The sequence below is a fragment of the Crocodylus siamensis genome, chromosome 2, assembly GCF_052110815.1.
Source record: "Crocodylus siamensis isolate JL-2025a chromosome 2, ASM5211081v1, whole genome shotgun sequence".
NCBI lineage: Eukaryota > Metazoa > Chordata > Crocodylia > Crocodylidae > Crocodylus > Crocodylus siamensis.
The window spans coordinates 231,626,981-231,648,671 of record NC_143396.1 but is presented as its reverse complement, the minus strand read 5'-3'; the positions used below and the strand labels follow the sequence as shown (position 1 = coordinate 231,648,671).

General features: G+C 48.3%; 1 protein-coding gene across 5 annotated transcripts in view; it reads right to left on the bottom strand.

Moving 5' to 3' along the window:
- Positions 1–20,217, bottom strand: part of RPAP1 (RNA polymerase II associated protein 1) — a 59,360-nt gene extending 39,143 nt beyond the window's left edge. The window contains exons 1-7 of one of the 5 annotated variants that reach the window (XM_090033389.1): positions 20,202–20,217; positions 13,630–13,695; positions 11,903–12,128; positions 10,220–10,365; positions 9,931–10,023; positions 8,145–8,334; positions 6,957–7,133 (exon numbers count right to left, since the gene is read on the bottom strand). In XM_090033389.1, coding sequence (XP_089889515.1) covers positions 6,957–7,133; positions 8,145–8,334; positions 9,931–10,023; positions 10,220–10,365; positions 11,903–12,092 — 796 coding nt within the window. In that variant the 5' untranslated portion in view covers positions 12,093–12,128; positions 13,630–13,695; positions 20,202–20,217. The other 4 variants (XM_090033388.1, XM_090033390.1, XM_090033392.1 and 1 more) reach the window with 4 other exon arrangements.
- Between the last annotated feature and the right edge of the window lie 1,474 nt (positions 20,218–21,691).

Below are 21,691 nucleotides of genomic sequence, written 5' to 3'. Positions count from 1 at the left end.
TCAGTGACTTGGACGAGGGGATAAAAAGCACCCTGTTCAAATTTGCTAATGACACTAAGATGTGGGCGCATGAGAAGGAAGGAATAGGCTACAATCGGACCTAGACAGGTTACATGGGTGGGCAGATGAGAATAGGATGGGATTCAACACAGACAAGTGCAAAGTGATGCACCGGGGGAGGAAGAACCAGCACCGTACCTCCAGGTTGGGGAACTCCCTTCTCGCCAGTGCTGAGGCAGAAAAGGATCTTGGAGTCATCACTGATGCCAAGATTAATATGGGCAGGCAGTGTGGGGATGCAGTCAGGAAGGCCAACCGCACCTTGTCATGCATCCACAGATGCATCTCAAGCAGGTCCAGGGAGGTGATCCTCCCCCTCTATGCGGCACTGGTCAGGCCACAGCTGGAGTACTGGGTCCAGTTCTGGGCACTGCACTTCAGAGGGGATGTGGACAACATGGAGAGGGTCCAGAGGAGGCCACTCGCATGATCAGGGGGCAGCAGGGCAGGCCCTACGAGGAGAGGCTACAGGACCTGAACCTGTTCAGCCTCCAAAAGAGAAGGCTGAGGGGGGATCTAGTGGCCTGTTACAAACTAGTCAGAGGGAACCAGCAGGCATTGGGGGAGTCCCTGTTCCCCCGTACACTACCAGAAGTGACTAGGAATAATTGTCACAAGCTGGCAGAGGGTAGATTCACGCTAGATATCACAAGGCACTACTTCCCTGTCAGGGCGGCTAGGATCTGGAACCAAGTTCCAAGAGAAGTGGTGCTGACTCGTAACCTGGGGGCCTTTAAGACAAGGCTTGACAAGGTGATTACCTTGCTGGGGTCATTTGACCCCAGTACACTTTCCTGCCATGGCAGGGGGTCAGACTTGATGATCTGCTCATGTCCCTTCCGACCCTACTAACTATGAAACCATGAAGATGACTCCCCAGTAACTAGGTTCTATACATGGAAAATTGTTTTAGTTCTCCATGTATAAAATCAAATTATTGAAGGGTGCCAAATGTGTACCCCCCACCACTGCAGAATGGAAAACAGTGGCATGGAGCAGCTGGCGGGGGAAACAGTAATTGGGGGCTAAGTGGCCTGACCCCTGCCCCTGCACCGCTCCCCACACCTTTCCCCCTGCAGTCCCTCCATCACTTGCCCCCCTGCTCCCTGTCCCCCAGGTCAATGCACCCCACCACTTGCCCTCCCTTCTTCCCCTGCCACTTGCCCCCCACCATACCTCCACCCTGGCACCTGCCCACCCCACCCCTTCACCTAAGTGCCTTGTCCCCCACTGCCTCTGCCCTCCACCACTTGCAGGGCTCCAGCCTCACACACAGAGGGCAAGGTAGCTCTCGCCCTGATCAGGCCATGCAGCAGCCACTGTGGTGGCAGCAGCTCCATCCCAGTACTAGAACCCAGGTCAGACTGCTGCCACTCCTACCAAGCAGGAGCAACCATGTGCTCTGTGCCCTAGGCTGAAGACAGAGAGTAAGCAGAGGCTCCAGGTGGGCAGGCAGTGGGGAGAGAGGGCCGGAATGGGGTGGGGGAGGAAAGGGGCAACAGGGTAGGCTGTGGCTCTGACTGACTCCAACCCCAGGTCAGGGTCAGAATCAGTTTTGAAGCTACAACTCCTACCACCACCCCCCTAGTCTTGCATCCAAGACAAGGTGGAACAACTTCATCTTGGGTTCAAGTAATTATGATTTCATAGACATCAGGGGTGGAAGGGACCTCAGGGAGATCATCGAGTCCAGCCCCCTGCCCAAAGGGCAGGAAGTCAACTGGGGTCATAGGATCCCAGCAAGATAAGCATCCAATTTATTCTTGAAGGTGTTCAATGTAGGTGTTTGAACCACCTCCGCTGGCAGACTGTTCCAGACCTTGGGGGCTCAGACAGTAAAGAAATTCTTCCTTATGTCCAGCATGAAACGGTCTTGCAGGAGTTTGTGACCGTTCGACCTCGTCATCCCTTGGGGCGCTCTGGTGAACAAACGTTCCCCCAGATCCTGGTGGTCACCCCTGATAAACTTATAGGTGGCCATCAGATCACCCCTGAGCCTACGCTTTCCCAGGCTAAAGAGTCCCATACGTCTCTCAGCCTATCATCGTAAGATCTGTTTTCCTGACCTCTGATCATGCACGTGGCTCTCCTCTGGACTCTCTCAAGCTTCTCCACATCCTTTTTGAATTGTGGAGCCCAAAACTGGATGCAATACTCCAGCTGCAGCCTCACCAAGGCCGAGTACAAGGGGAGAATGACGTCCCGGGATTTGCTTGAGAAGCATCTATGGATGCAAGCCAGTGTTTTGGTCGCTTTACTAGCCACAGCATCGCATTGCAGGCTCATGTTCATCTTGTGGTCAACGATGACCCCCAAGTCTCTTTCTTCTGTAGTGCTATCCAACGTAGCACTGCCGAGCCTATAAGGGTGCTGCAGGTTTTTCCTCCCAAGGTGGAGAACCTTGCATTTTTCGGTGTTAAACACCATCAGGTTCTCATCTGCCCATTTGCTGAGCTTGTCCAGGTCAGCCTGGATCACTCGCCTATCTTCTGGCGTGGATGCTTTGCCCCAAAGTTTGGTGCCATTGGCGAACTTGGCCAGTCCACTCCTGACTCCAATGTCCACATCATTAATGAAGATGTTGAACAGTATGGGTCCAAGGACAGAGCCTTGAGGGACCCCACTGGTCACAGGGCACCACGATGAGTGACTGCCATCAATTACAACCCTCTGGGTCCGACCACGGAGCCAGTTTCCCAGCCAGTGGATCGTGGTGGAGCCAAGGCCACAACTGGGCAGTTTGGCCAAGAGGTGATCATGGGATGCCAGATCAAAAGCTTTTTTGAAGACAAGATATATGACATCAATCTCTTCTCCCTTGTCCAGGTGATAGGTCACCTGGTCGTAGAAGGAAATGAGATTGGTCAAACAAGACCTACCCGCAACAAACCCGTGCTGGCTATCCCTTAGGATGTTAGCCTGGGCCAGTCCATCAAGGATGGCCTCCTTAATAAACTTTTCTAAGATCTTCCCCAGGATAGAAGTCAGGCTAATGGGCCTGTAGGTAGCCGGATCCACTCTCCTCCCTTTCTTGAAGATTGGCACCACGTTGGCCTTCTTCCAGTTTTCGGGCACTACACCAGAGCGCCAGGAGTTTTCAAAGATCCATGCCAGGGGCTGGGCTATGACGCTCACCAGCTCCTTGAGTACCCTGGGGTGCAGATTGTCAGGGCCGGCTGACTTGAAGGTATCCAGCTTCTCAAGGTGTTCCTTCACGAGGTCAGCATTTATGGAGGGTAGGGAATCCCCATCACCCGGATCTCCCTGTCCCATAGCAGGCATGGGCGTCCCATGGGACTGATGAAAGACTGACGCAAAGTACCTATTTAATAGGTTGGCTTTTTCCTGGGCGTCAGTTGTCAGTTGCCCCATCTGGTTTAGCAGGGGTCCAACGTTGCCCTTGCTTTTCCTCCGGCTCCCCACATAGCTGAAAAAGGACTTTTTGTTGTCCTTGATGCCTGAAGCTAGTTGGAGTTCAGTTGCAGCCTTGGCTTTCCTGGTTTGGTCCCTGCAGGACCGGACCAGTGCAGAATAATCCTCCTTGGAGGTGAGTCCTGTCCTCCATCCTTTGCAGGCTTTCCTTTTTAGCCGCAGGAGGTCCGCTAAGTTCCTGGAGAGCCAGGAGGGCTGCTGTGCCTTCTTGCTGCCTTTCCTCCGTGTTGGAATAGATTTAGCTTGTGCATTCAGGATCGCTTCCTTGAGGAGCAACCACTCTTCTCGAACTCCCATCTCCCTGGGGTCATGGTCCCTAAGGGCCTGACCGACAAGCCTCTTCAGCTTGTCAAAGTCGGCTTTTCTGAAGTCAAGGACTTCTGTGTTGCTGACTGACTTGCCAGCTTTACGGCAGATGGTGAAGGTGATCAGCTCGTGGTCGCTGTCACCCAGCTTCCCATCGATCACTAGGTCGCCAGTTAGGTCGTCCCCCATAGCCAGTACCAGGTCGAGCCCATAGACTTCTTGAGTCAGGTAGAGGTCATCCACGCACAAGAGAAAGCTTTGCGACTGCTCAGATTTTGCTGAGTGATCTTCCCACGAGATGTCCGGGTAATTGAAGTCACCCATGACAACCAAGGTCCTGGAGCAAGCGGCCTCAGTCAGTTCCCGGGCGAACTCCTGGTCAAGCTCGGGACTTTGAGTGGGAGGTCTGTAGTAGACTCCCACCATTGTGTCCCCTGTGCCGTATTCCCCACGAATTTTTACCCAGAGGGTCTCTAGCTGTCCATGCTGGTCGCCAACATCAGCCTGCAGGGACATGTAGCTTTCCTTCACATAGAGAGCTACACCCCCGCCCCTTTTGTCAACACGATCTCTCCTGTACAGGGTATAGCCCTCTATACCTGTGGTCCAGTCATGGGTGGAGTCCCACCAGGTCTCCGTTATCCCAATGATATCATAATTCTTTGCACTGAGCAGGAGGATGAGCTCCTCCTGCTTGTTGCCCAGGCTCCTGGCATTAGTGTAGAGGCAGGCAAGCGTCTCCTTGGGGGCTCTTTCCTTGCCCACAGATTGTGCCAGGGCTGGGCTCCCTTAAGTGCCTTGGTCTGCTGGTTTTGCAAGGGTTGCTCAGCAGGCCAGCAGTGGCAGTAGTCCCCCCATCCCCCAGCGGGCTTAGTTTAAAGCCTGGTGGAGCAGGTCAGCCAGCCTGGCTGAGAAGAGCCTCCTCCCCAGGGGGGAGAGGTGGAGGCCATCTCTTCCCAGCAGCTCGCTGCCTCTCTCACCAAAGAGCGGGCTGTGGTCATGGAAGCCAAAGCCTTCCCGATGACACCAGCTCCGCAGTCTTTGGTTCACTGCGTGGATCCTCCTCTCCCTCCTCAGCCCATAGCCCGAGACTGGGAGGATCGACGAAAACACCACCTGAGCTCCCAGACCCCTAAGCCCCGCTCCCAAATCCCTGTAGCGCCTCATGACCTGGCTGGGGTGCTCCAAGCCGTGTCACTGGTGCCCACGTGAATAAGGAGCATGGGGTAGTGGTCTGTAGGCCGGAGGAGCTGTGGGATCCTCTCCGCAACGTCTCGGATGCGGGCCCCCGGGAAGCAGCAGACTTCCCGGGCTAAGGGGTCGGGGCAGCAGATCGCCCCCTCAGTCCCCTGCAGGATGGAGTCTCCCACAACAAACACCTTTCGCTTTGTCTTAAGGAGAGCGGGGGCAGTAGCTGTGGTTGAGCCTGGGTTGCCTGCGGGATATTTAGTCTATGACGGAAGATAACACAAGTTATCTGGAAAATCTCTGTAATCTGGAGATAGATCACTAAACAGATAAATGTACTCCATGCTTTGGTTCTCATAAAAAGAAAGAAGTAAAAGCTGGGTTATCGTGAGCTACCCCACACCCATAGTTACAACAACCTCTCTTATACACATACACACACAGAGTCTGAAATCTCTGTCGGTGAGGGATCACTCCAGGCCAACACTTATTACAACTCCCATGCTTTTCCTGAGTGCAAGCCAAGTCATGCTTTAAGCACTTCCCTGTACACAAAGACAAGGCTGCATTAGTCACTGAGAGTCACTTGCATAAATATTATTCACAAGACACGGATTATGCCAACCTGGAGGCAGCAAGTCATAACTGGGTTATGCCTCTTCAGAATCCCCACAGGTAGATTCAGTACAGATAACTGCAAAGGTTTTCCAAACCCAGAAAGGCTGCACAGCATGTTTGGGCTTGGAAGCCTTGCAATGTTCACATGTACTTCATCCCTTTTGTCTGCCCCACAGAGAGCCCAAATATCCAGGTTCTTCATAAACACCAAGCATAATTTTTAGTGCAAAAATCAATCTATGAATTCTTCCAGTTTTGTTCCCTTAATTCCAGAATTAAAAGCTCTGGTGATTTTATCCTACATGGTGCATAGGTAGATACTGTTTTTATTCCAGAACTGAGCAATCCTTTTTAAAACATTGCAAGTCTTTTGCCTCCATAAAATCAGGAGGGTTCTGAGGTGGGAGTTTACCATATCAGTCGCACAAAGAAAGCATTTTCTTTCATATGCCTTTGTTAAAAACATTTTAATTGCCTGAAATTTGAATAGCTCAGCTCCCTGAGTCGATGGTGCTTCCAGCAATTTTGGCTGCAATTATTTACTTGCCCCTCTGTAGTCTGTCCAACACTTCTAACAACCACCAGTATGGAAGAGCCACACATACATGCTCACATGTAGGATTCCTTAGGCTAAATCCATGCTGACCTAGGAATCTCAAGAACCAGTTAGAGGCCTAAAGTCAATGTTTAAGCAACAGGAAATTCCTCAAAACCCAGTCTAAGCTGACACCTAACCTGGTAGGCACCTGCATCCCAAGTTTCTGCTGCAGGGCACGTACAAGATCATATCATTTTTCACCATCAAGCTACTCAGTGCCCTAGCAGAATTCTTAGATTAGATGTTCTACAGCCACTTCACATGCACTGCTGGATCCAACAGACACTTCCAGAGCCCTGGCCAAAAGACAGCCCAGGATGAGACTAGCTCATGTGCACACACTTCAACAGCCCATCTGGCAGGCGAGAAACCTCTTTTCAAATCCCTACCTTGCCCAGTTCATAGCAAGGACTTGAATCCAAAACTCCCAAACCCCAGACATGTCCTCTAACCTCCAAGCTCCCGAGTTGTCTGGGCTGAGTCTCTCAGCCTCTGCTGCTGAAACTGCACAAAGAGCTAAACACCTCATTATCTTTGTGGACTTCAGCCCACCCATCCCCTGCATTTTCTATCACTTCACTTGAGCACCTGTCCACTTACGTTTCTGCTTCTCTTTTTCACAAAATTTTCCTGCACATTTAAGGGAACTGCGGACACCTACCTTGGAGCTCTGAATTCAACAAGGTGGCAGGGACACCTGGAAGATGGTGCAGTACCGAAGCCCCTTTGTGCATTTAGCCCATAGTGTACATACCTAGCTGAGCCAGCAGCTTCTTCTGTTCCTGCAGAATCTCTTCCTGGGACATGGACTGTAACCTGTCTAGGTTCTCCTGATGGATGGTCTGTGCTTCCTGCTCACTCTTGAAGCTTCTAAGACCCTCTCCAGTTATAATACAAGGTCGCTGAGTGCTCACAAAATTACCAGGTTTATCTAGAAGATTCAGAAATTAGAACTATTAGTGATGTAAATGTCTCCAGCATTATTCATTCATAGAGCCTCTCTCTTCAGGAATGATTAGGTTAGGACCTCAGGAATGATTCTTTGTTCGGTTAAGTGGCCCAACCAAAATAGAATTTTTTTTCATTTCAAATTCAACCAAACATGAAAAATTTTGGTCTTCCATTTTGTCCTAAAGCAAAAAGCAAAGCAATGAAAATGAAGGGTTAGACATGGGCACCATTCAGAAAAAACAGGAGCTGTAGGAGATGTGGACTGAAAGTAGTGTCCTCTAACTCAATAGCCCTTTAGCAGAGGCACTTGCCTGGGACAGGAGGGATCTGGGTTCATTTCTTCTGCCAAAAACAACCTGAACCCGCTTAACTAACCACTGAGCTATAGGGCATCCAGGAGTGGGGTTCTTCTCAGGCCCTCATGTTAAAGCTGTTCCACATTGGATGAAGTAATTAAATTTTGTTGGGCCAACAGAATGAGAATAACTCTGTAGCCTGATAGTCAGCACGCTTACCCAGGAAACCCAGGTTCCAGCACCTGCTCTACTGAATATACACAGGTTACAGAGGACACATTTAAAAGCTGGTATCAGGCACTAACAGATGCAAGTCTGCTAAAGAGATGCAATTGTCTTTAAAGTTTAGGGGCTGCTGATCCAGTTACTTCCTGTTCCTAGACAGACAAGGCAAATGTGTCAAAGGACTCCATCAGATGGCTCACAGGAAACCAAGTCTCCTCTCTGACTGCCTCCACAGGATATTTTATAAAGAAAGGTTCATTCTACTTCACCCTTGCAGCAGTACAAAATTCTCATTTTAAGTAGGCATTTAATTAGGTCCTCACACTGGTCCATGGGCCACTCTGCAAACAACTTTCAGGGATTTAACCTTTTTCATCTGCTCCTTGAAGTCTCTTAAAACATCTCCAAAAGTGCAAACTGGAATTTCAGTAAGCATCATACCTGGGACAGACAGAAGCCCTATGACTCACGTTTCTCTGCACTGTGTACTGGCCCCTCCTTTACAGATCCACCCATCTGCTGCATGGCACTAGGAACTGTTAATTCTGTGTGCATACATCTCATCTCAACAGCAGGTGGAGCTGTCACAGCCTCTTCAGCAGCTCTCCTAGCCGCTATCTTCTGTGCAAAGATACTTTTCCTTCCAGACGCCAACCTCACCTAAAGGATTAGATAAGATGCCACATTAAACACTACTTCTCCAGACTCCCCCACATTCCCATTATAGGCAATGCACATTTCAAAAAGAAAAAACCTCAGACCAGAGTTTGGGCTGTGACCTTTATTGAGAAAAGCACTGGAACTAACCCTCCCTCTTTGGTACAAGTAAGATGGTTTTCCATTTTATTGCTAAGTTAGGACAAAACGTATATGTTATTTGCTGCCTAGAGAGGCCAGAGGGTTTAATTATAGCTAACCAAAAAGCAGATACACCTAAGCAGCAGTGCAAACAATAGCTCAAGCTCTCCTGCAAAACCAAAACCCTGCTTATTTGAATGTTTTATATAAGTCAGAATAAATAGGGTTGCACTGTTCTCACCACAGGCTCCAAACAGGCTTCTTACAAGATTACCGGACTGGTGAAAAGATTTACACAGTATGAAGTGGGTGAAGGATGCTAAAATAATCCTGGTTAAATTAATGCACTGCTCATGCTAAACAAGGGCAAGGCTCTGTACTTCTAACTGATACACAAGGAATCCATGCTTGCAATGCACTGAAAATGCCCACATCTCCTGCCTAGTGGTGGAAGAAGAGTGTCTAAGAAATGGCAGCCAGAATATTTAAAACAAAACTGTAAACATCTGTTTCCATTCAATGCCATATGTATAGAAACAAATGTGGTCATTTATTCAATTTGCTCCTTTTTAACAGCCTTCTTGAAAATATGCCATCTCTTCAGATGCACCAGTTCAATCAATCATGTCATTTCCCAGGGTAATGAATCCTACTCTCACTTAGTGTTGTTCCCTTAGCCAGCAGCTCCTGATATTGTAAACATTAGGCAGACAGAACCTGCCATACCTCCAGGTTCTCATTTTGAAAACAAGGTCTAGGTATAAACAAATCAAAACTTCATAAAACTGCAACACACACCAATGCAAGTGCATCCAGGACACCTCTCAGAGCAAGTGTCAGCCCCTGGGGAACTGGGTACAAACCCTATAGGTATTCAAGTCTAATTAACCTGATATGGTTCTTTTTCTGATTAAAGAGCAAGACAAAACAGGCTCTTTCTTGTGGTTAGAGATAAAGATCTGGTTTCCCTTCACTTTCACAACAAACAGCTCCAAGGGAGCTCCCTCTTTTTCAATGGAGGGGAATTCAATCACATTTAATTGTAGGATATAAAGCACCTTCCTGACTCCAGTTTGGCAGGACAGCACTGTCCTGTACTGAGGAAGAAATTCCATAGCCATGCAGAGTCAGTTCCCAGTCCCCAGCACATGGTGAGGCTTCATATAGCACTTAACAAGGATGGTGAGGAACAGATAGGTTGTCAGTGGGGACAAACCTTTTGGGTAGACATGTCGTGGCACTCTTCCCAAATGCCACTCTGATTCCCCACCCCTGCCCAGTCTGCTTCCTGTCCTGTGCTCCCTCCCTGATCTGATGCTCTGCTTTCTGCTCCCTGCCTTATCTGCTGTTGTGCTGCCTGCTCCCTCCCCAGTCAACCACATGTCACACACACAGACTGCCCATGCTACCTGTGGCATCCATGTCACAGGTTGGCCAAACCTGAGTTCATTTTTTTACCTCACTTTTTACTTCAGAGCGATGAAATGTCCTAGGAAATGGGTCTCCAGTGGGCACTGGCATGGTCACAGCTGCTGTGCTTGTGTCTCGTTCCTGAGCAAAAAAACCACAGGGAACTAGAGAAACCATACAAACATGCACAAGAATATTTGAACTATTTAATATCTGAATGTTAGGACAACAAGCCTCAGGACAGACTCTAGCACAGGGACAACACCCTTTAACCCCACCTTCTTTCTTGGCTTTAAAAAAACCAAAACATAGAACATAGGATGAGAGTAAGACGCACAATGATTTTGCTGAAGACTACTGTGATGTGTTGATCGTGGCTCTCCAGTATATCTGCTGAATCCTCACCAAAGTGGACAGAGGCATTTTTTAACTTGGTCTTCTTTGGAGGGGCTGGTGTTAAGGCTGGGGGTTCATCAGGAAAATCTAAGGCAAAAACAACAAAAACAAACTAAAGAAACCCTATGTACAGTTCCAAGCTATGCATAATCCACAGCAACTTTCTTTGCAGGGGGGTTGGTATGCAAAACAAGGAATGTCATTCAGGTATTTTATTATGTCTGAACAAGATAATGGATAAAGAAGATCCAGTCGCTCTGGGTAATAGAAAGTATGAATTTGTGCGCTCAAGGATTTTATTAGAGGCATCAAGACTTTTTTAGAGCTGTGTAAGGACGGACGGGCACCGGGGGAGCAAGGGAAGGATATGGGCGCTAGAGCAATGTTCACATGAGATGAGGCAAAATACTGAAGGAGCTCTGTTCTTCAAGCAGCAGCACAAGTGTAGGATTATGAGGGCCAAGATTCTATTCCCAGCTCTGCTAGTGACTTTCTCTGTGACCCCGAGTGTTACTCCACTGACATACAAGTGGTCTGACTCAACTGCAAGGGCCAAAATCAGAATCTATCCTGAGCCAGGGAGTAGTGGTCAGGGTTACCCACCAATAGACAGAAACCCAAGACATTAAGCAAAAATCAGGAGAAAAAGCTGAAAACACACTGAAACACAAGTGTTGAGCAGCTTGCAACCCATCACCACAACTGGGCTTACATAGGGGTTTTCCTGCAGCTGTCAACCAACAGGATGGTGTGCAGGCATACAGAGCCTGATAAAGCTCAGCTGGCCAATCAAACCAGGCGGAGCTCCTTGTTACACCTCCTGAACACTAAGCAAGTCAATGCCTCAGCTTCTCCATCTATAAAATGGGGACAATATTTCCCTACCCTACCAAGGGTTATAAGATTTAATCAGCGCTGTTAAGAAATCACCTTGAGCTTCTTAAATTGTTAAACAGTCTGTAGAATTAAACAGTCTCTATGAATCTATGGCTCAGGTCATCTGACCCCAGGACATTTTCCTGCCTAGGCAGGGGGTCAGACTCAATTACCTGTTAAGGTCCCTTCCAACCCTAGCATCTATGAATCTGTGAATTGGTATAACTGTTATTGGTATAAGCTAATGGTATTACAGAAGGGAATGAATAACAAGCTGGATGCTGGCTAGGACTGCATACAGACCTAAACCTCAGCGGTACTGAGGAAAAGGTCTGAATAAGGATAAAACAGCTGGTGTTATGCTAATGAGACCACTGATGTAGTTACAATGAATACAAGCCAAAAAAAAGTCCTGCTGAATTGAGAATAGATCTGGAGATGCTACAGATAGCAAAGGATTGTGTTTAACATCAAAGTGGGGCAGAGACCACTCCAGTGGCTGTACACAAAGGCAAATGAAATCAGACAAGTCACTTAAGAGTGCTTCCCTGAAGATATGGAAAAATAAATGAAGAGTTCTACTAGGAGGATATGAAAGGCTAGGGGAAAGCAGGTGGACAGTTAGGATAAGGAAGGCAGTGAAGGGATAAAGCAAGTCATGTGCTGACATACGGCAGGGTGGAGGATTATGATGGTTATCCTCAGGAAGGCATCTAGAACAATATGACGTAACTAAGAAGAAAGTTACCATCCAGCATCACCACATCCTTGCTGTTCTGCACTGGGGGTCTCCCATCATCTCCACTCCCTGAATCCCCTCTCCTCTTGTCCGCTTTCTTCACAACTTTCGCTGCTGGGAACGCCCTGGCTGCCAGGAACTGGTTCTGGAACTGCAGCAGGTCTGCCTCAGACTCCCCAGGCTTGGGTCTTGACAACATCGTGTTTTCTTGCTCTCTCGGCCTGCCCTAAGACTTCTACATAGGAACATAAGGCTATAGGAATGAGAGAGGCCTCCTGGGACACTATGTCCAGCCCCCTACGTTAACAAGCAACCAAAAGGGTCCATAAAATCATCTGCTCTGATGCCTTTAACATATCATCTGCAAGCGCATTATAAAAAACACAAACCCCTTAACCTGCCGCAGACGAGCAGCAGAGGACACAAGGGTAGTACCAATGTCTTGCCCTTGGAATGGCAGGGAATCCATTTTGAATCATCTGAGTATATATTAACCTAACAAGAGGACTGTGCCCCATGGTACAGGAAGAGGCAACAAAAAATAAAAACCCACATACAGTTTTGCCAATCTGCCTTGAAGGAAAATTCCTTCTTGGCCTCAAATCTGACAAATCAGTTCAATACTGAGTGCAAGAACAAGATGCACACCTTCCCTACCCCAGATGCCCAAATGATTTCTAAATATGGGTAAATGGCACCACGGCACCCCAGTAAAACTCCCACCTTCAGCTATGGTCAATGTCCAATGATTCAAAGGAATATAAACAGCAGTAACCAAATAATGCCCTGACATGAGGAAAAGCGGGAGGGAAGGAAGGAGGAAAATTCTTCCTGGCCTCAAAACAGGCAACCAGAAGCAACCATGAAGCATGGGAGTTTACTAGACATCTCCCGCACAGAAAGGTTTCCTTTCAGCCCAATCCTAGGAATAGCAAATACCTGATGCCACTTCTTGCTCTAGGAATACCCCATCCTATGGTACTGTACTTTCCATCAACTCTTCAAGCTCCATCATGAAGCAATTCAGGTTTCTTACCCTGACCACTTTGCTTTGAGTCTACATTCGTCTGTGATCAGTTTTTATCCATTTGACCTTGCACTGGTACTTAAGTAGCACCAGTACTTCCTTCCCAACATTCACCTGACCAATGTATTCACAGAGGAATTATATCCCTTCTCATGCTCTGTTTTGCTGTTCTAAAAGTAAACTCTATTAATCCCCTCCCATAAAGTAAGTTCTCCATTCTCTTAACCTTCCTAGCAGCCCTTCTTTAGACCTATTCTAGTTTAAATTAATTGATTTTTAACATCAGTGATCAGTGCACTGTATTCTAAATGGGGCCTACTGCCTTGTACAGTACTTCCTTGCCTCTACTAAAAACACCCTGCCTAATACATCTCAGCATAGTGTTGCCTCTCTCACATCTGAATACCACTGGTAGCCCATGATCATTCTATGATCAAGCAGTACACTCAAGTCCATCTCTTCCTCTGTTGGCTATACTCTATGAGGCCCCATCTTATTCCTCTATACCATGCACAGGGCACCTGGAACACACTCAGATTATCAGATACTTGGATTATGGGGGGCGGGGAGAGGAAGAGAACAAGCAACTGCTTTTGACATGCCTAGCTCTCCCACATTCCTGAACATACTCCAGCACCACCAAGGCAAGGTCTCAGAAATCATCCCTGGGTACCAATCCTCTCACCAGAAATTCAAATGAATAGTTTACCTTGACTTTTTTTTTTTTTTTAACCAGGCAACATGTTAAACAAGCCAACAGCTGCTCGCCAGTCACCTGTGAGGAAGAAAAAAAAACATACATCACACCAGCAAATGTGGACAGCCAACAGGCCTGATATTGCTCTTTCAGGATGTTAAAATACAAGTTTGCATGTTGTCTTGATTATGGAAACAAGTAAAAGCATTTAGTTCAAGAGGGTGCAGTTACTTCCGGCCCTACAATTGGCAAGTGATTATGAAGAAGATACAAACAAATGCAAAATCCCCAATTTGGGATCATTAGGCATTTATCTCAACCCATTTCATAGCATCTTCATAGGATCCCACCATTATCCTCCCACCACTGGTAGAAGAGCCACTTGTACAGTTCCTGCAAAATGGAAAATACCCCGTACCTCTGTGCCTTGTCTACATGCCATCTTACCCAAAAAGGTCACTTTCCTTACCTATTCCTCCTCACTTTGCCCCATCTCTATCATTGGCCCTCTACATGTGATTCAACTGATTCATTCTATAATCTCTTGACACCAGTAGTTTATACTATGTACTGTCTTGTCTGTAACTCCAAAATGACTGGGGAGACTGCATATAGGGAGAACATGAAAAGAAACAGTTTAACTCACTTTATATTTGTGATCTAATTTGGATTACTTAGATGACCTCTGTGGTATCTATGGGAAGGAAATAGACAGAGTACCCTGACAAATTCACCCAGATATAATGCCACAGATTTCAGTGCAGGGATCCAGACAGGTTCCCACTGCTCTCATCAAAAGGCCTATATAATTGCAGTCACCATGCAGGAGGCAAGTCTAAGACTCTCTCTGTTCTTCTCTTCTTTATCGAAGGAGAGGTAAGAGGAGAAGAAAGCAAAAACAGACTCAGGTACCTCTCTTTAAGTATCCTATAGAAGGCAGGTTTTCCAGAGCTTCTAGGGACACACGGATGCCATTCATTTCAGTGACAGTTATACCTACTCTGACAAGGATACCCCTTTGTTTAATGACTATCCAAGAATTTAAGGTACCTAATACCCAAGCTTGAAAATAATGGCCTCAATGCTTGTGAAAGTTACTAATTACACAACCCTAGGGGTGACTCTTCTATACATGCCAAGATCAGGTGCTGCAAAGACAGAAGCAAGGTGAAGTTCATGCTCCTCTGGCCACAGAAGCTTCTCAAGGGGCAAGAAGAGAGTTGCTTGGCTTCTCTACCAAGACTGCCAACAGTGATCTCAATGACTGTCCACCAAGGGGAAATGACTGGGCACCTGAGAGATAACACTGTATCACACACTCTTAGTAAACACAGAGGAAGATTTTTATAGTATCACAAAGTCCTGGAGGAGGAGGAAGAGTTGTTTGGGGGATTGTTTTTCCAGAGAAAAGGCAGCATGTTCCCCTGAGCCCAGATTCCCTCCAGCCACCCTGCAACACTTACAACTTTTTTAGATGCTCCTTTCTTATGTAGTTCACAGCAGAAGCACACTTACTTGACGTTTATTTCTGGAGCTCTCTGCCTCAGCGGGGCTGCAATAATCACATCTCAATTGATTGGTCTCCCCTTTGATATGCATAAGCAGCATCAAATGACATCAGAAACCTAGTGCTTCATACTGTCAGAAGGGTTTCAAAGCCTAAATGATGATGATTCTGGCTTTATCAGAATAAACTGATGGGTTTATAATCAGACTGGACTGCTAATTCCCCTCCAACAAATCTCTCACCAATTCCTCCATCCTTACCCTTTCTTCAAAACAGATTTGTCCATGACGTCTACCTACTTTACCCATTATTCACATCATCTGAAAATAAACAGGATGACAGAGGAGCTTTCATCATGTTGAACACTGACTGGGGTGGGAAGCCAGCAATAAGGACACTGGAGGCTAATTGTTCCAGGCATCCCACTTACTTGAGACCTACTTCCATCCGCATTATTGCTGGGTCAAGAAACAAATATGATGCATCCAGGCTCTTCCATCTGATATGTTTGTAGTATGAATAAGTTTGATTGGCAGGCACTATTCTCTATTATGGACATAGCCATTTACTTCTAAACTGCCTAAAGGGGTTAGTTTACAGTATAACTTACATGGCTATCTCAAAGAGAGGCCCCCATGATCAGAAAAGGTATCCTAGCAAGCACTCTAGTGCTGTGAATTTTCAACAAGTTAAATGAATAAAGGATATCAAACAAGAATGCACTTTTTGTAGAAAACAATGATTAAATCGAGGCTTCCTGACCAGTGATTTAAATTTATTTGATTTAAATCAAATCTGCCCCGCTATGCCACATCCACACTACAAAGTGAATAGATAATGGCGACAGGACATGGCTTAACCTTGTACCTCCTGATATCCTGAACAGAGATTGCCAACTTAGGATATATGCTCCCCCTTACACATATGACTATAAGGGCTAAGTGTGGATGGACAACAACATGGGCACCTACATGCACTAGAACACACGCAGGGGTGTGCACAGCATAGCGGCAGGAGCCGTCTCCCCTTCCTGTGCCCCTGCAGACGAGCCACAGCTCCATCCCATGCCCTGCCTCAGCTGTGCAGCGCCTGCCCCAAGCCCTGCCCCAGCCCTACTCCCTCCCTCACCACAGGGGCCTCAATCTGGCCCCCCATGCCCCTTCCCCTCCCCCACAACAAACTTACCATCCAGACACTGCTCTTCAAGCTGCTGGGCTGTGTATCAGAAATCAGATCAGTATCAGCCAATATGCCTTCTTAAAAATTAGCTATCAGTATCAATCCCAAAACTCTATCATTGCACCCCTAGTAACAAACCGTGGCTAATCTTTTCTAAGTGTAGAACTCCAGCAACCCTATCTATTCTACGGGGATAACCAAAAGAACGTGCACAGAGGTAGAGGTGCACCAATATACTGGTTGCTTATCAGATCGGCACCAATAAAAGGAAAATTAACATTATCGGCTTTTTTTGGCCAATGTAGCTGATAATGTTCATTGATAAATACATCTTCTGGCCAGGGCCCCTGGACACCATGTGCATGCATGCAGCTGCATGCACGCATGTGGCTAGGAATGCAGTCAGGTAGCGTGTAGAGCAGCGCCATACAGGTAAATCTGTGGAGGGGAAAAGGTGTGGGAAAGGGGAGGGAGAGCAGATTGAGGCCCCCAAGGTGACAGGGGATGAGGTAGGGGGTGCTGCCCAGCCAAGGTGGTGAATGGGACCTGGGGCCAGGGTGGGGAGTGGGACAGAGCCACAGGCAGCTTATCCAGGGGATCTGTGTCCCGGCACTTAAGAACGGCAGCAGGGTGCTTGAACTAAAGCTTGTCTAATGAGCTTTAGCTGAAGTGCTGATGCCACCATTGTTAAGTGTGGACACGCTTTTAACTGAAGCTGAGCTCACCCGGGTGAGGGCAGATGTGGACTGCCCAATGTGGGCTCAGGGCTCTCTGCTCTGCTGCCTTTGCCCTGGGAACCCTGCACTGGCTGCCCATCCCCTACCCACCCAGCAGCTCCAGGCCTGGCCTGGATCCATGCAGTGTGTTTGGAGCCATGGGAATTTTGCTTCCAATTATGAGACTGGCAAGGTTCAGTGCTTGTTTAAAGCACCCATCCTAGTCTTTAAACAAGCACTGAACCTTGCCAAATCTCATCACCAGAAGAAAACTTCCTATAGCCCAAAGCACACTGAAAAGAGCCAGACCAGGCCCAGACAAGAAATGTAAAACCTCCAATACATCTCCACCACTCTCACAATAACTACATCTCACAACAGAACCATCGCCATTCTTGGATCTTATACCTGCACCTCCAGAAATGCAATACATCTCATCCAATGCACTGAATGCCCTGATGGAAAATACAAAGGGAAAACCAAACAACTATGTACCAGAATGAACACACAACAAAAATGTATCAGACAAAAATACCCAATTACCTGTGGGTGCTCACTTCTCACAAGAGAACCATTCTCTCAGTTCTAATCCTCAAAGGGAATTTACCAAACACCTTTCATAGATATGCCTACGAACTTCCCTCCATAAATCTACCAGATACAAAAAATCATGAACTAAATATAGACATAAGACTTATAGGGTGTTAGGCAGGTTATAATATGCCATAACCCCAGGTAAGCGCTCTACATTTTACCAGCTACATTCTATGACCAGGTCAACATCCATCCCGTCCCCCCACACCTGTCTCACACATATTGTTCCCCATGGCCTCTGATCATCACTGCCACACATTTACATTTTTACAGGCCTGCATTTTGCATATTGGCTTCTATTCGATCCAGGAAAGCACACAAAACAACAGCAGACTCTCCCTATGCCTGAAGAAAGGTGTTTGTACCTGAAAGCTTGCAAAGAACAATTTTTCCAACTATTTTGTCGGTCTGGTAGAAGGATATCACATTTACCCAAAGAACCTTGAATGCAGTTTTGTTAGAATTTGGGGAAAGACAAAAAAAATTAGAGGTGTACAGGTACATTGGTCCGATATCGGATTGGCACTGATATACAGAAAATTGTCTGCATTGGAAATGGGCTTGATATGGTTAACAATTTGGCCGATCAATGGCCCATGCATGCGCAGCCACGGCACAGCACATAAGCAGCACAGCCCGACAGCTTGAAGAGTAGTGTCCAGCTGGTAAACACGTTGTGGTAGAAAGGGAGGGGGAAGGAAAGGGGCATGAGGGGGTGCTCATTAAGGACGCCCGCAGTGAGGGAGTGGGGCTGGGATAGGCTAAGACAAGATAGAGCCACGGCTCATCCAGTGAGGGGGGGCAGCTCCTGATGCTGCATGCTGCTCATCCAGTGCTCGCCCGTTCATCCAGCGGCTCCTGCCACCATTCCCACCACTCATCCAGGAGGGCATGGGAGGAAAGCATATGCCCCCAGATCCGCGCAGGGAAGGACTGGGGCCACACCGGGCTGTGCTCATGGTGGGCAGTGGCGGCACTGGGAGCAGGAAAGGGAGGCTGCAGCTACCCCAAAATTCACTGTAGCCCCCCCCATAGGGCCACTCCCAGCACCACCTGCCCCCAGCACAGGCCTGGCCCCACCCACCCCACACATAGCAGGTGGCACATGCCTCTGCCCACCACCCTCCCAGATGAGCAGCAGGAACTGCCGGATGACCAAGCAAGTGGCAGACAAACCGCCAGATGAGCAGCTCCCGGACAAGCAGTATGCAGCAGTGAGAGCAGTTTCTGCCGTCCTCCTGGATAAGCCACAGCTTCCTTCCACGCCTGCCCCACCCAGGCAGCACTTGCCCAAGCCTCAGCCCCACTCCCTCCCTCACCATGGGGAGCTGTGATCTGCCTTTCCCTCCCCCATCCCCTTCCACCCACAACAGACTTACCAGCTGGATGCAACTGTATTGGAACTTGTATCGGTATCAGCCGATATGCCTCCTTAAAAACTGGCTATCGGTATCAGCCCCAAAAACCTCTATCGATGCACCCCTAATAAAAATATATTTACAGTAAAGGCATGCAAGTGTTCCTTGGCAAGAAAGGTTAATTATTACAACAATGAGCTAACTGGACTCTTAAGGCATCTCAAGACCCATCACTGAGCCAAGGCTGAGATCATCCTCCAACTGAGGGACTGCTGACAATAGGCTGGAGTGCTGCAGCTGTTACAGCCCATCCATGAATATCAAACATGTAAGAACCAATGTGCTTTTCTCTTGGTGATTCAGCTTACTCAACGATCACTTCCAAAACCCACACTGGTGGTTTTGAGAGGCGAGGTGTTTTTATGTGGTAACTTTTATTGGACCAACTGCATTGTTGAGAGACACACTGGACAAGCTTTGTTGAGAGACACTGCACAAAGTGTGACCTGAAGGGCATCTTGTACTTTTCCAACACCCCTCCCAACAATACAACGGATCTAATAAAAGAAATCTCCAAAAGACTCTCTCACTTCTCAGACTCACAGGCGTTTGGGAAGCAACTGTGGATTAAACACTGCAGCTGGGAGGAAAGCATGGGACTGCCTTCACAGTGACACAGCAACGCTTGGGGCGATGCTGCAGCTAGTGCAGCTCTTTAAAAAAACAAATGGGCAAGTACTTAATGATGTGGTCAAGGCCCCTGCCAGGCGATGCGTATATCATGCAATGCACTCCTCATGCAAGAAGTTTGGCCCGGCCCTCCCGTGCAAAATAATTATCATGCCATAAAAATGCCCAGACAGTCACGTGCAACATCTGGAGAGCTGGTTTCCCTCAAAAATGCCCAGACAGTCACGTACAACATCTGGAGAGCTGGTTTCCCTCAAAAATGCCCAGACAGTCACGTGCAACATCTGGAGAGCTGGTTTCCCTCCAGCTTCCCCGTGGACGGGAGGCGGGACCCGACACCGAGGGCACAGAGCGGCCCCCATGGCAACCCGCCCGCTCCGCACCGCGGCCAGAGCCGCACGGGCGACCCCGCCCCTGCAGTGAAAGCCTTCCCCTGCACCCCGCGAGGCAGCCCAGCACCCGCTGACGGCTGCCGCCTCCCGCCCCGCGGGGGGGTAGGGTGGAGCCAACCCGGCTCCGGCGGCCGCCCCGACGCCTCACCTGAGCGCCGCTTCCGCCAGCCCACGTGGAAACCGCTTCCGCCCATAGCAGGCGTCACGTCCGCCCGCTCGCCGGCGCCACGCCCCTTTCTGTGTCCCCACCTTCGAACGCCGCGGAGGAGAGGAAGGGGCGGAGTCCGGGCCGTGGGGCGGGGCGCCCTGCGTGGCCCAGCCGCCCGGGGGGAGTTTGTAGCACAAGTGGGGCCCGCTGCTGCCCTGCAGGGATCTTTGCAAACTTTGACCCAAAGGCCACTGAACCTGCAGCTCCTCCCCTGCAAAGGACAATGTCTGACTGCCCTGGGAGGGACTGACGCTTGCTCCCTGGGCTGGATTGGCTGAGGGCAAGTGACAAGACAAGGATAAAATCCTTCCAGACCCCCTTCTGGAGCTGATCTGCTGCCTTGGCGTCTTGTCTGCTTGCCTGCTAGGGAACCCACCCAAGCTGCTGCTTTGGGTGCTGGAGCATGAATTCAGGGAGAGAGGAAGTTCATGTCAGACATGCAAGTGTTGGTGGTTTCACTGGTAGAATTCCTGCTTGCCATGCCAGGTGTCTGGGTTCAGTTCCTAGCCAGTACAAGTGCTCCAGGTGATTTGTTGACATATCTTCACAGCCTAAGGTTCTTCTTAATAAAGATGCTCAATTCAAAATCTGTCATTTCTTGATGTCAAAAAAATTAGGTTTTTAAATGGAAACATGACAGAATGGGTCTGTGTATTTTCCCCCTCTATTCAGCATTGATGAGGTCACAGCTGGAGTACTGTGTTCATTTCTGGGCACCACACTTTGGGAAGGATGTGGATAAACTCAAAAAGGTGAAGAGAAGAGCCTCCCCTATGAGGAGATATTCCAGGAACTGGATTTCTTCAGTCTGAGCAAGAGAAGACTGAGCAGTGACTTGATAGCTGCCTACAAGTATGTCAAGGGTGAACACACCAAGACCTAGGGGAACAACTTTTCAGAAAGGCACCTTCATGGAGGACAAAGACCAATGGGCACAAGGAAAGGAAAGAGTTAAGTTGGACATTAGGAAAAACTTTTTTCCATAAGGGTGTCTAGAATCTGGAACACACTCCCAACAGGCGTGGTGCAGTCACCATCCTTGGAGGTGTACAAGAGGCGGCTGGACAAGCACCTTGTTGAACTTGTTTGAGCCCAATAAGCTCCTGGGCTGGATGATCTTACATGTCCCTTCCAGTCCTTTGACTCTATGATTCTATGAGAATAATGTCAGATGCATCAAAACGATGAAGCCAACCCTGCAGCCCCAGGAGCCGGCAAAAGAGCCAAGAGGAACTTCCCACTTCTATATAGAAAATCATAGGGGTGGGGTCACAAACCAGTGGTCCAAAGAGAGGGAACAGGTGAAAGATAAAAGAACATAGACAACCTTAATTTCTCCCCCCGGGCCAGACACAGGTATGGGCGAACTGGGCAGCCTCCTGCGGCCCAGACAGAAAGGGGGCCCAAAAATGGTAATTTTAATTATTATT